Below are 15448 nucleotides of genomic sequence, written 5' to 3' on the forward strand. Positions count from 1 at the left end.
CTCAAGAAAGATCATGACATATTTGGAAGTAAGCAACTGCAAGTATTTATCTGAGTTTTTGTTAAGCAGCAACAGATTTCAGTCAGAACAACTTTGCATAATGCTTGTCAATGAATCTTCCAAACACGCAACTACATACCGTGTGTGGTGATATACATCACTGTAAGTACACAAAGGGTTAATGTACATACACTACACCTAGCTAGACACTAGAGGGAACACCAGAGACATGACACACAGTCAACCAATAGGTCAGTAAGATAGGACACGACCAATGGGCATTCACGATACACACAGAGGTGACACTACCACAGGGGGGCATTACACCAACCCATATAAAAAGGACACAGCATACACGATCTTCCTCTTTCCAGTGGAGACACTCTGAGTACAGACACAGAGTTGATTGAACATCATTCCCACCACGTGGATTGTAGCAGACTGGTTCATCAGTCTGAGTAGCTATAGCAGGGTTAACAGTCGCGGTGACTCCAAGTAGGAGAATTGTTAATAGTTTAATAAACATGTTAAAGCTATCTCCAAGTCTGAACCTTCCTTTGTCAGAGTGCACATCAAGGAAGCAGCTTATGCTACGTCAAGAGCATAACAAAACACCGTGGGAAGCACGGTAGCACAAGTGGATAGCACTGTGGCTTCACAGCGCCAGGGTCCCAGGTTCGATTCCCCGCTGGGTCACTGCCCGTGCAGACTCCGTACATTCTCCCCATGTTTGCGTGGGTTTCCTCCGGGTGCTCCGGTTTCCTCCCACAGTCCAAAGACGTGCAGGTTAGGTGGATTGGCCATGCTAAATTGCCCTTCGTGTCCAAAAAGGTTAGATGGGGTTATTGGGTCACGGGGATAGGGTGGAAGTGAGGGCTTAAGTGGGTCGATGGGCCAAATGGCCTCCTTCAGAATTGTATGTTCTATGATCTTAAAACTACAGATCCATCAATTACAAATGCAGAGCTCCAACAACACCAAAGTATGTTTCTGTGAGACTAGGCATTAAACCACAGGTCGACAAGCACATCATCAAGTACTCAGGTTTTATCTAACTGATTAAGCTATGTTTCTGCAAGGTGAAAGGTCTGCAGATTAAATGTTTCATCGAAGTCCTCGTATAAAGGACTGCAAAAAATTTTCTCAAGTGTCAGCAGTTATAAAATCTCATGTACCTTATTTTGGAGAGGTCTATGGGTCTACAGTGGTTACCATAGCCATTTAAGATGGCAAAGAGACTCCGGAACCAGAAAAAAAGTTAAATTCTGGGCAGAATTCTGAGGAAGTTTATTTAAGTTAATATTAAGATCCAGGTGAAATAGTATTTAACTTTAGAGTAAAGTTTCCTTCCAAAAAGAGGATCTACGACCTGAACTGGTGCGACATTTTTGTCCCCATTTCCAACACCAGTAATAATAATAATCTTTATTGTCACAAGTAGGCTTACATTACATTGCAATGAAGTTACTGTGAAAAGCCCCTAGTCGCCACATTCCAGCACCTGTTCGGGTACACTGAGGGAGAATTCAGAATATCCAATTCACTTGACAGCACGTATTTCGGGACTCGTGTGAGGAAACCAGAGCACCCAAAGGAAACACACGCAGACACAGGGAGAACGTGCAGACTCCACACAGACAGTAACCAAGCCGGGAATCGAACATGGGACCCTGGAGCTGTGAAGCAACAGTGCGAACCACTGTGCTACCCAGTGATTTGGTATCCTGTGCAAAGTTGTCAATTTGGTGCCATTTACTCCCAAGTTAGGATCAATTCCAGAACATAGTTTCATGTCAAAAGAAACTGGGCTGAGACCATTCAAACTCTTTTGGTTTCAACTGTAGATACAAAGAGTAACCATTGATAGCAGATAAACATATAATTTACTGCACCAGTCACTTTGTGAAAATGGAGCTTCATCACTAGGCAATATGAAGAAACCTGCTGCTGTCCAATGTAACTGCCAATACACTACTGTAAGTCCTTAAAAGTTGTGGTTGTGTTTCTGACAATCATAACATTAAGTGAAAACTTTAAGTGAATCACAGGTTCTCATAGGAATCAGTGTTAAAATGTCAGAGATACGTTTATTTCCTTGTTCTGGCGAAAAATGTTCGATGTGCAAGTTGAAATACTGTACCATGCATGTGCAGCACTGTATATTCCCAGCTGAAATAACTTGCAAAATAAAACACATAACTAAAGAAATAAAATATAGTAGTCAATTAAAAATACACTCAGCATGCTGCTTTTGACAGTCATTCTCAAAACATGGACACATTGTCTGAGAGACTATGTCTTCTACCTGGGCCAAAATCTTCTCTTTAATTATCGAACTTGATCCCCTTACTTCATGTCAATGGACTAAATCAAAGGGACTGAAACCAGTGCACTTATCAGGTGCACGTCTGATGGCAAATAATAAAAATGGAATTACCGCATTCCAGTCCCCAGAATATTCAAAACAATCAGCTCTAAACGTTTTTTTAAAGGTTTTCTGGTATCTTTCCAATGCCCCCTGAGACATAGTTGAGACACAGAATGTAAGAGCTGGGAGCATGGATTGTGCTGCTTAAAACACTTGTTAAGCCACAGCTAGGGTAGTGTGTGCAGTTCTGGTTGCAACACTGTAGAAAGGATGTGATTACACTAGAAAAGTGCAGAGCAGATTCACCAGGATGTGATGGGCTGGAGCGTTATAGCTATGAAAAGGCACTGGTTCGGCTGGGGTTGTCTTCCTGAGAGGAGAGAAGGTTGATGGGGGACCTGATCAAGATGCACAAAATTACAAGGGATATAGACAGGAAGAAACCTTTCCCCTTAGTTTGGGGGTCGATAACCAGGGGGCATCAATTTAAGGGAAGGAGCAGGAGAATCAGAGGGGAATTGAGGGGAAACCTTTTCACCCAGATGGTGATGAGAATCTGGATCACATTATCTGAAGGAGTGGTAGCGGGGATAGATGAGCACTTAAATGCCATAGTTTACAATGCTACAGGCGAAGTGCTAGAAAATAGGATTAGAATAGATAGGTGTTGATGGTCGCACAGACACAATGGGTTGAAGAGCCGCTTTCAGTGCTGCAAAACGGTAGCACAGTGGTTAGCACAATTGTTTCACAGCTCCAGGGTCCCAGGTTCGATTCATGGCTTGGGTCACTGTCTGTGCGGAGTCTGCACGTTCTCGCAGTGTCTGCGTGGGTTTCCTCCCACAAGTCCCGAAAGACGTGCAGGTTAGGTGGATTGACCATGATAAATTGCCCTTCATATCGAAAAAGGGTGGATGGGGTTACTGGGTTATGGGCTACAGGGATAGGGTGGACGTGTGGGCTTAAATGGGGTGCTCTTTCCAAGGGCCGGTGCAGGCGCGATGGGCCGAATGGCCTCCTTCTGCACTATAAATTCTATGTAAAACTCAATAACCATATAGTACTGTATGTACAGTACAGTACTTTTAGACTGACCAGGCAGGGCGGGGGGGGGGGGGGGCAAGAAGTGCAGTGAGGCCCAGGCCAAGGGCCGGGACGCGCGACAACAATCGGAGAGAAAAGTTAGTTGAGTTATTTTCTATCTGGTTCTTGCCATCAGCCTTTGGATCATCAATAATCAGTCTTTTGCCTTTTATTTTAAGGGAGAATATGAGTTGCATGGTGGGCATTCAAGAACTTGGATCCATTATGGCTTAAATATCTGGACAGTTGAGACAGCAAATTGGGAGGGAAATCATGAACTTCTGTTTGCCATTGAGGAACGTGAGAGTGGAACCTCTTTAGATGGCTGAGTGAGAGAAACTAATGGGGTAGATTTCTTAAATGTTTGCATTGCCTTTGCCAGAGTGCCTTTGTTGCCGAAGACCAAGACACAGAAATGATTAAATCAGAGAACATACTTTGTATGTTCACTCTAACAAAGCTACTCTAAACTTAAGAAAACAATTGAATTGCTTAATGAAGCAAAATCTAGTTTATCCTTGTGTTAATACTGCTTTTACTCAATGCAAATACTTCTGCAAGCCTAGGGAAAGTAGCGCTGTTATGTACAACATGGACAGAAATACAAACACCAATTTAATTAATGGATTCCCTTTTCTAGATATGGAGTTAAACAAATGGCTCACATGGATAGATTGGCAAAGACTGATGTTGAGCAGGGGATTGGTTTGGTGGTCAGTATTAGTTGTCAGGTTCAATTTATTGCTTGGTGTGAATTTTCAATCAATATCCGAGCTATATTTAAAAGTATTTTATATTTCAATTACACATTATGTTCTCTTGAAGTTGAGATATCTTTTGATCCTTCCATTAAGATTAATTTACATTACTTAACAGTAGTGAAGAGTATAACAATGATCAAGATTCTTGTTGCATACATTGCGCAACTATAATCCGCAACAATAAAACAAAAAAACACTAACCTCATCTGAAATCTGCTGTGCCAGGCGAATGGCTACATTTCGCAACATACATTCTGAAGTAGGATTAGGAATGTTATGCAAAGCATTCTGTAGAACTACAGCCTGGCTATGAGTAGCATGATTTATCTGTTTAAATATTTAAAAAAAAATGGTATAAGCACATTTTGATATCTTTTGAAACAAAAAAATCAACGCTTATGCAACCAAAGAAGCAATTACCTCAATCATTGTTCCCAATATGAAGGAATAAATCTAACTCAGGCGGCAAAAATATTCGCAGCCACAATTATTATAATCTCTCAAAAAATGCAAGCATGAACAAAATGTATTTGTTGCATCACACCAAAAGATAAAAGCAATTATCTGTATACTATTCGGCTTTCCATAGAGCAGAGAAAGGATGTGTATGACAGATATGAGGTTGACAATGCAACCGAGAACCACGCTGATCATAAAAAGTTCAGAAGGGAAATGAGAAAAGAAATAGGAGCTGTAATGACGAGAGCACGAGAAGAGGCTGGTAACCAACGTAGGGGGAAATCAAAAACATCTTCCACGGGCATATAAATATGGGGTCAATTAGGGAACAAGAAAGGCTTTACGCATGGAGGCAGAGAGCAAGGCTGAAGTAGTAAATAACTACTGTGCACCTTTTCCAGGAAAGGTGTTGTTGTCAAAGACATCGTGAAGGAAAAACAATTAAGATATTGGATCTGCAAAAAATTGTTGAAAAGAACTTATTAGAAAGACAGCCTATATTTAAAGGTTGATGAATCAAGAGTACCAGATTAAATGAGATGGATACGAGAGTACTGAAAGTACTGAATGAAGGGTGGAAATTGCTGAGGCACTGGCCAGAATCTTCCATCCTCAGGTACAAGGCTCCAAATGATTTGAGAATTGCAACCCAACAACTATAGGCCAGTCAGTTTGTCCTTAGTGTTGTAAAAGCTTTTAGAAATGAAAATCCAGGACAAAATGACTTGTCACTTGGATGCATGTGTATTAATTTAAAGTCAGCCAGCACAGATTTATTACAGGCAAATTGTGTTTCAATGCATGTTTTGATTAAGTAACCAGAGGATTGTAAAAGGTAATGCAGTTAACATGGTGTACATGAATGTCATCAAAGTTGAAGCCAATGGAATAAGAGGCACAATGGCAGCATGGGTACAAAGTTGACCGAGTGATAGGAAATAGTAATGGGGAATGGTTCTTTTTTGAACTGGAAGAAAATATGTCGTGGGGTTCCCCAGGTGAAGAATTCAGACAACTGTTTTGCTTGATATACATGCATGACCTCAACTTGGGTACGCAGGGAACAATTTCAAAATTTGCAGACGACTCAACTTGCAAGTACTGTAAAGTGAGAGGAGGATATTGATAAAACTCAAGAGGACATAGGCTGGTGGAATGGGCAAGCACGAGGAAAATGAAATTTAACACAATGAAGTGTGAAATGGTACGTTTCCATGGAAAGCACAAGGAAAGGCAACAGAAATTAAAGGGTACGATCCTAAAAGGGATGTAAGGGCAAAGGGACCTGGGACATATGTGCACAAATTGAAGTTTCCAGGGCAAGTTGAGAAAGTGGTTATTCGGGATCTTGGCCTTAGGGACAAAGTATGAGTTTGACTTCAACTGGAGTAATGTATTCATTTCTGCATACCACATTTTAGGAAGAGAGTGAAGGTATTAGAGAGGCTGCAGAAAAGATTTAAGAGAAAGGTTGTCAGGATGAGAGACTTCAGTTCAAGGTTGGATGAGAAAGGCTGGTACTATTCTCTTTGGAGGAGCTTTGATACATGCTCACAATCATGACAGGTCTGTAGATTGGGCAAAAACTGCTCCCATTGTTGCAAAGGTCGAGAACCAGAAGCAACATGAGGAAAATCTTTTGAATGCAGCGAATGGTTAGAATCTAGAATGCACTGCCTGAGTATATGGTACAGGCAGATCCAATCATGGCTTTCAGAAGAGAATTGTATAATTATCTTAAGAGTAAAGAATTGCAGGGCTACAAGGAAAAGGCAGGGGAGTGGGCCTACCTCACTATCTTTGACAGAGAGCCAGCACAGAAACAGGTCTAATGACCTCTTTCTGTGCTGTAACCATTCTATGATTTGAATGAAAAGAACTACACATTTAAAACCAGATTATAAGAAGCCCGCAAGAAACCTCAAGTCCACATCTTTAAAGGAATTCAGGTGAGGTCAATCTATTACAATTGTCATCTAAATTTACCCATCTTTATACCTTCTCACTCAGACTGCATGTCTAATTTACTTTCATTATCAAAATCAGCAATCTGACCAGCACAGGTTGTTAATCTCTTCCATGTCCATAACATTCAGAAGTGATATGAAAGTATCATACAATCGTCAACAAGACTCTGCAGAAGAAAAAATGGATACGTACTGGTGAAACAGTGCTTGAACCTTCTACAACTGGTTGAAATGCTTCTGCCACAGCTCTAACATGGCCAAATCCAACTGCTGTGAGCAATAATTTGGCTATTTTTAGTGCATTCAGATATGCAGCCCTTCGTGTCTCCATGTCTGCGTTTAGCAGGAAGTTATTCCTGGTTAGTATTCCCAGAACAAGGGATACACCACCACTTTTTAAAAAGTTGTATTGGAATTCACTTGCATCTTCTCCCAGAGGTGCACTGGCAGGCATTAATAAAGCATACACTACCTGCATGTTAAGAGAAAAAGTCATTTAATACACATCATTCAATGTCAAATTTTATTTCAGTTAAGTATAAATATGAAGCCCCCATTAGATTCCAAAGCAGAAATTCAATGTTTTCCTTATGAACACTATATGCAAACTAGCTTGCCCACCGCTGATAATTATTTCCAAAGTTTGTTTTGCTGAATAAAGTATTATTTCAAAAATCTGCTGTCAATATTCAGCATTATCATTTCTGCCCTCAGCCCTGGACAGCTAATTTCTACCTCGTTCCCAAGATCCACAAACAGGACTGCTCTGGTAGACCCATTGTTTCAGTATACTGTCATGGGAGTGTCCCTTTAAGAAATGTTTGTCTTTATCACATGGCTTCAGTGATGTCATTGAGGGGGTGGAGCTGGGCTGTGGCTCTGAGTTTTACTTTTGTTTATAGTTTGAACTGGTTTTGTTCTGCACAGGTTGAAAGAAGGTTTTTCTCGATCTGCATTTTAAAAGCTGCTTCCAGACTGCTTGAGAACTTGAAAAGGAATAACTGTTTTCTGGAAGGAATTCAAACCTGCAGTTTTGGAATGGACACAAGGGCATCCATACCAGTTCTTGAGTGATGTGTGCTGGACCACACCTTTGAAAAGGGGGTTTCTGGTTTATGGCATCTTGTTATTAAATTGGAACAGTTAAAGGGGGGAATTTATTAAGGGTGATACAATGATTACTATAGCTGTTTGGGGTATTTATGTTGGCAGTTGATAAAAATACTTACTGTGTGTGTTTACAAAAACGTGAACTAAATTCGTAGAATAAAGCTGGTTTTTGATTAAAAGTGCTTAAGGCAACACCTGAAAAGCAGGCCCTTGTGCTTATCGTAACCAAAATCAATAAACAGTTGTAAGTCAGGTGAACTCCATGATATACTTTGGAGTTTTCTAAACCCTGTTCCATAACAATACTATGCCCCATTGAACTCATTGCTTCCCATTTTGACTCTAATTTTTCTTCCTCTTCCCATCTACATTAATGACTCTTCCAATACAGTCATTCATTTTAACGATTTCTTGGTCCTAACTTTGCCATGGATGTTCAATCTCGCGCCACCTCCATTTCCCACCAGGATAGTCTTAAGGCTCTGTGCTTCTTCCTATCCACTACCACCCTCCTCCTCCATCTGACTAACCTCGTGCTGACATTGAACAACTCCTCTTTTAATCAAAATCACCTCCAAAGAAAAAGTACCCCACATAGGTCCCAAGGTATGCTTGTCCTTTTTGTGGTATACATGGAACATTCCTTGTTCCAGTTCTACTTGGGGACCCCCTCCCTCTCCTCTTTTTCCGGCACAAAGACAAATATATCACTGTCACTTCCTGTTCTTGCTTCCAATTTCTTGGAAAATGTCATCAACTTTACTTCCAATTTCTTCCCTCACTCTTCCCTTCCTCGACTTCTCTGTCTCCATTTCTGGGGATCGGCTAACAAATATTCACCATAAGCCCACCAACTCACAACCTACCTCAACTACACTTCCTCAAAGTTGACTTCCTCTCAAAGCTACATTGTATTTGCCAGTTTCTCTGTCACATCGGTCTTGATGATGTAACCTCAACTGAGGATTCACTCCAATCCGGTTGACAGGGCCCTTGAACATATCCACCACATTGCCCAGACCTCTGCTCTCACCGTTTTCCCTCCTTCCAGAATCATGTTAGGGTACCACACATTCTCATCTTTCACTCGAACAACCTCTGTATTTAATGAGCCTTTGTGCAGTTTCCAATGAAGTTCAATTTAAGCTCGAGAAGCAGTGCGGCTTTCAACTAGGGACTTTGCAGCCTTTGGAACTCAAATATTGATTTCAGCAATTTCAGACTGTAATCTCTGCTCCATTTTGTTTCCATTCCTTTCCTCTTGATTTTATTTTCAGGCAGACAGGATCTAGGCACATCTATTGTTTCACTTTGGGCCCCATTACTACTCCCTTCTGACCCTGCACGACTAATTTTTCTGTCATTTAATCTCTTCTGCCTTCCTGCCTACCTTCTCTTCTGCTCTTTTCACAACCGCTGTGTACTCCAAAAACCTATTGAATTTTAGACTACTCCCAGTTCTGATGAAAGGTCATCAACCTGAAATGTTAACTCTGTTTTTCTTGCCTTAGATGCTGGCACACCTGTTAATAGTATTTTCTGTCTTTATATTTTATTTTTGCGTTCTCTATTACTATTTTCAAAATGAATTATTCAAAGTTAATTTTCGTACCCAAGGCACCAAATTTAAAGATCAACAAGATCCATGGTAACCATGGTTGAAGAACTGTCGTCATTCATAACAGGATGAGAAATGCAATCATGCAGTTTTAAGCACTTACAACAATTATGGTTTTGCCTGCTGGGGAATCCGTGGTGGAAAAATAATTAGAATGCAGCAGTTCATCTTAACGTCAAGTATTACTGCACACACCAAACCATAGTGGATGTGAACTTCACCCGAGAAATCTCAAATGTACACGGTAGCTCATGCATACATATTACACGATCATTTTCCCCAAGAAACTAACATTCTTCAAAAAGATGGTACCTTTACCCCTGCAAATGACATAGTGCTCATGTAATTTCCTTAGCAGGCTTGCAAGCACAGCAAAAATGTATTGGTAGTCAAATATTCGAGCAAGGACAAATGCTTCAAAGAATCAACATCTGGACATCGAGTAAAAAGAAATCACATCAGAGTGGGGAGCTTGAATTGTGCTTTCAATCATGCAATGAAGCTGGGGTGAAAAAAGGCTGAAATCAGACCCACACCCCAAAATCTATGGTTTAGAGGTAGAGTAATCTAAAGCAGGTCAAAGCAGAGACATGCCAATACCAAGTCATAGTTCTTTCCCCCATCCCTTTTAATAAGAACTTTAGCCTTTTGCATAATGCTGTACCGTAATTGGAAATAGGTATATTACATACCTCAGTTAAGTATAACACCTGTGAGGCAGATTGTCCAAAAAAAAGTGAGTCAAGGTTTGGACTGAGGCTGCTCTCACCAAGTTTTGCATGATCCAAACAAATAGCACGAAGTTTTTCTACTGTAGTGTTATCTGGAACAGATAAAAAGAACGTCAGATTACAAACAGAAAGATGACAATTATTGGGTACTGCAAAGGCAACTGATTTAAGATTAAGATCCATTATTTCATGTCACTTGATCACACTTTGTCAAGTCACATAGCAATAAGTTTATGTTGAGTTCATCGGAAAAAAATTGTTAATTCAGAATATTTTTCAGAACACCACTTGAGTTGAACATTTATGGTTCCTTATGTGTAGAACAAATTCTTTATGAAGGGGACAAAACCGACCAATGGCATGAAATAAATTTAGTGATGCAGATAACTGCGATAAGATAGGATAGTTCTTACAGGAGAGAATATTGAAGTGGTGTTAAAAATTAAGGGCTTTAATGAGTAGATGAGGATAAATGGTTTCCACGCTTAATGGTTGGTGTGATTACATTATTAAAGATACACAGGTGACGGACATTGTTTGATTAAGGACTAAGAACACATGAATCACTTATTGTTACTTGAAGATTAATGTTTCTTTCAGTCCAGAAGGTAGAAAGTCAAACCTCGTCTCAAAATAAAAGTGTTAGCTGGGACATTGGGTTAGTCGTTAAGAAGCAGAGATCTGTAATGCCGAATTCTGTGAATAAACCTGCAAAAGATTTGTTTTGATTCGCATTTCATGTGGCTCAGATTCATTTAATATCCACTGGTGCGTGTCGGTAAGAATCAGAGGGAAGTTAAGAATATTTCGCCCTGCGAGTTATGATCAGAAATGCACTGCTTGAAGAGATCGTGGAAACAGATTCAACAGTAACTTTCAAAATGGAATTAGATATATATCTGGAAAGCAAAAACTGCAGTGGATTGGGGAAAAGCGTAGTCAAGTGAGACAAATTAAAAATCTCTTTCCAAGAGCCAGCACAGACATGACGAAGCAAATAACCTCCTTCTACGTTATAAAATCCTATGAAATCAATAGAACAACCAGTACAGAAAGTGATCAAATTAATTTTTAATTTTGAACATCAGCTGATCTTCAATGGTATTACTTATGGAAAATTAAAAAATTTTAGGACAGGAGTGTCATGTAATAAATCGTATCATATTATGAAATAAACAATGCAATGTCGACACAAAATGCTGGATAAACTCTGCAGATCTGACAGCATCAGTGGAGAGGAACAGAGTTAATGATTTGGATCTAAATGATCATTCTACAGAATGACAGATCGGCAGTATTTTGTATTAAAAGTACCTGATCCCCAAAACTTAGTTGACAGACACAAATCTTTCATCCTCTAATCATTTCTATGCTTCTTCCAGTAGCTCTTTTCTGGTTTCTTTACAGCAATTACCTACTCATCGTATGGTGTCAAATTGGTTCAATGGTAGATTTTCCACTAATAATCACAAGACTGTGGATCCAAGCTCCACTGCAGGACCTGACCACATAATTTGAGTGTAACAATGATAAAGTACAACATGTAAACAGTACCATCTTTCAGATGTGATGTTAAACTCAGATCATATTTGCCTGTTCAGTTGGTCACAAGATTGAATTACGTTGTTTCAAAGAACAGATTTCTCAGTATTCTGGTTAACATGCAGCCCTCAATCAACACCATGGCATTAACTTGTCATTAACCATTTTTCCATTTGTCGGATCTCATTGTGCAAATTGGCTGTTAGTAAACTACAAATCAAGCAGAACATTTGGCCATGAAGCAAAGCACAGGTATGCAATTTCTTACTGGATGCAGCTCTCTGTGGAGTCTATCTCTTTCGAATTGATTCCAATTTCTGTACTGGAATACATGTTCCTGTAATGCTGTCAACAACTTGTGTCTTATATTTGTTAGAAATCCAGATTAAGGAGATGCTAGGCAAGATCTGTTGGTCCAGATGAGGAAATCAGCATCTAGCAGGAGTAACGCATAAAAACAAAAACTGTAGCTGGGGACTGACAACCAGTCAGGAAGCAGTGGATGGGTCAGGGGAAAGAATAAATATGTAACTGGGGGAATTGTCTGGGATATGGCACTTCAGTAGGACAAAATTATCAAAAAGGAAAGCCTTATTTTTAAAATCCAGAAGGTGGCGACGGTCTGGAATGCACTGCCTGGGGGTGGGAGCGTGGTAGAGGCAGAATGCCTCATTCTTTAAAATGTATCTGGATGAGCATGTCATAACATTCAAGGCTATAGACCAAGTGCTGGCAAATGGGTTTAGGTAGGCAGGTCAGGTGTCTTTCATGAGTCGGTGCATTCGATAGACTGAAGGGCTTCGTCTGCAATGTATTATTATAATGTGATACTACTCTTTGCTCAAAAGGGGCCATATAACCTTTGTAGTCATGGAAACTGTTCATCTGGAAGCTGCTTCATGGCATAATGGAACAAATGGATCCTGTTTACTGGGTCGGTGAAACATAACCTCGGCAGCCAGAGGGTAATAAACTGACATCATCGAACCTTCAAGAAGCAGGAAGAAATCGTACTAAAGCAGGGATTGGAAGCTTCATGAGGGAACAACCATCGGAGAAGCATTCCCAGAGTCAAGGGCTCGGTAGCCAGTAAAGCATCCTTCCAGAAAACTTGGCCAGCTGATCGGATTGAGGTGACATTTGAATTTGACTCATAAATGAAAACTGTTACTCAACTCACGAGTTCAAGTCTGTGTGACAATAATTAACTGCATAAATCTGGGTGACATATTTGATCTGAATGAAGTAAACTTGATTCACGAATACTTGTAGAAGTAGTTTGTGTGACGTTGTCAATTGTGGCAATTCTCCCAGGAGGGCCAACAGTTCTCCTGCTGAAGTTAAAGTCAGACCTGGGAAAAGCAGAGCTGATGAGGCTGGCTAGAGAAAAGCCACATATCTGAAGCAATCCTAAGCTTTCATACCTTAATTTTCAGTCTTTGAAACAGTAATATGCGTAAGCAAGCAAGTAGGAGCAGGGGTAGGCACGGTAGCACAGTGGTTAGCACTGTTGCTTCACAGCTCCAGGCTACCCAGGTTCGATTCCCGGCTTGGGTCACTGTCTGTGCGAAGTCTGCACGTTCTCTGCGTGTCTGTGTGGGTTTCCTCCCACAAATCCCGAAAGACGTGCTGTTAGGTAATTTGGACATTCTGAATTCTCCCTCTGTGTACCTGAATGGGCGTCGGAATGTGGCGACTAAGGGATTTTCACAGTAACTTCATTGCAGTATTAATGTAAGCCTACTTGTGGAAATAATTATAATTGAGGCAATTTCGCCCCTCAGGCCTCTCCGCCATTCAATATGATCATGGCTGATCCTCCCTTTGCCTCCGCAACCCTTCAACCCGTTAATTAAAAAGTTGTCTATCTCCTCATGTTTACTCAATGTCCCGGCATCCACCGGACAACGGGATAGTGAACGCCACAGCTTCTTTACCCTTTCAGAGAAGTTATTTCTCACCTCTGTTTTAAATCTTCTACCCCTTTTCCTAAAACATGATCTCTCGTTATAGATTTCCCCACAAGAGGAAGGATCCATTCTACATCTGTTGAGGACTGAGTACCTGAGAGTTTGTGTAAAAGATTGGATGTATCTGGCAATTCAATATAAGAGAATACTAAAAGGAGTTGGAAACGTGGAGGTGGATCCTTGCCAAAAAAGCTGAGGAAAAGCATTGCTTGAAAGATGATTTTAAAGCGGGTCTTTTTGATAGTGGAGTTTGCAAAACACTCGTATGATAATTATCTCGGGGGGGGAGGGGGGGAATGACAGAGAGAGAGAGAGAGAGAGTGGAAATGTGTGTTAGGTTTCAGGGTCTGAGTATTTACTGAGAATATTATAGTATAAGATGCACTGTGTAACTTTTTTTCGCTTTGAAATCTCTGTACATTTATGAAGACAAGAGGGAAACGAAGGAGTATTGTATTATAGTCAAACCCTTCAATGTTTAATAAGTGTTTGTTCTTATTGTTAAAACCTAAATGGCAGCCCTGTGGCCTATTCCTCAATGTTTCCTAAAAAAAAAAGTTAGTCTTTTGAGCCAGGGCTCCATTCTGAGACCTTGCCATCCATTAGTAACATCAACTGGGATTGCAACACCAGTGATGCCTGGAAGAAAAAAAATAACTTAAAATGTCAAATGTTACACGAAGGAAAAAACTGATAAGTTCCCATCATCTGGCAAACTTGAGTTTTCACATGGAAGCACTACACGGGTGTCCATTTGACAAGTCAGTTATACTGAGTGCTTAAAAGAAATCATTCCAGATGATCATCTGTCTGCATTTTTTGTCGTCTATAATTATCACATCAACAATTGCCTGATTTAGTCAACTTGCAAAACAAAGTGGCCATGTCAGTTCCCTACCCGAATGTTCATAATGCAAAATTTGCATCAAGTATTATAAAAAAGGAAACTGCACACCAGAACTTTGCATTCACATGGACCAAATCACCCACTCAGACATCCATGCACAGCCAATCTCACTCCTTGACAGTTTTCCCCTCAAACATCACAAAACTCAAGAATTTAACCAAACTTCAACATGAGATTCGACTGCAAATTGACCCTCCTCGACACCCACAAAAAGTCATTTAATGGTCTATAATTTATATTACTGGCAGATTCAAAACTTGAAGCACATTTTTTTCTTTCTTTTTAAAAAATTTAGAGTATCCAATTTTTTTTTTCCCAATTAAGGAGCAATTTAGCGTCACCTATTCTGCACATCTTTGGGTTGTGGGGGTGAAACCCGCGCTGACCCAGGGAAAACATGCAAACTCCACACAGACACTGACCCAGGGCGGGGATCGAACCTGGGACCTCGGCGCTGACGCAACAGTGCTAACCACTGCACTACCGTGCTGCCCTCTGAAGCACATTTTTAAATGGAGTTGGACGAACATGGATTCATCAGGCAGTATGCTTGGTTCTCACTGACAGTTCAGCCAACTATTGACTAGTTTTCCAAAATGAGCAATTTTACAAATGGTGGTTGCCTGAAGTTACTTGTGGCGCTGTTGGGAGCAATTATTACCATTGATGTTCAAAATTCAAATTAGCTTAGATTCTCAGTTGACAACACCACACATAATACTTGTTTACATAAACACTGCGAGAAATATATCAGTTTCATTTGTTCTTTTAAAAAAAAAGTACCTTACCAGGAGGCATGAGCTTCATAAGGATGCGAGCGCCATCTCTCAACTGAGGCATGTTTAGGCTGCTGCCCAGATCTGCAACTTGCCAAAGAAAGGAAATGTATCGAGGATGTAAGGACATTATCTAAGGAAGAAGCAGATTAAGAA

The 15448-nt window shown here is 40.4% G+C and overlaps 1 protein-coding gene across 2 annotated transcripts in view; it reads right to left on the bottom strand.

Moving 5' to 3' along the window:
* usp9 (ubiquitin specific peptidase 9) overlaps window positions 1–15448 on the bottom strand; it is a 442510-nt gene that overhangs the window by 175422 nt on the left and 251640 nt on the right. For both annotated transcript variants that reach the window (XM_072513863.1, XM_072513864.1), the window contains exons 21-24: window positions 15305–15425; window positions 10059–10189; window positions 6832–7110; window positions 4414–4539 (exon numbers count right to left, since the gene is read on the bottom strand). In XM_072513863.1, the coding sequence (XP_072369964.1) occupies window positions 4414–4539; window positions 6832–7110; window positions 10059–10189; window positions 15305–15425 (657 nt within the window). The remainder of the gene's footprint in view (window positions 1–4413; window positions 4540–6831; window positions 7111–10058; window positions 10190–15304; window positions 15426–15448) is intronic.

Source organism: Scyliorhinus torazame, chromosome 8 (genome assembly GCF_047496885.1).
Source record: "Scyliorhinus torazame isolate Kashiwa2021f chromosome 8, sScyTor2.1, whole genome shotgun sequence".
Lineage (NCBI taxonomy): Eukaryota > Metazoa > Chordata > Chondrichthyes > Carcharhiniformes > Scyliorhinidae > Scyliorhinus > Scyliorhinus torazame.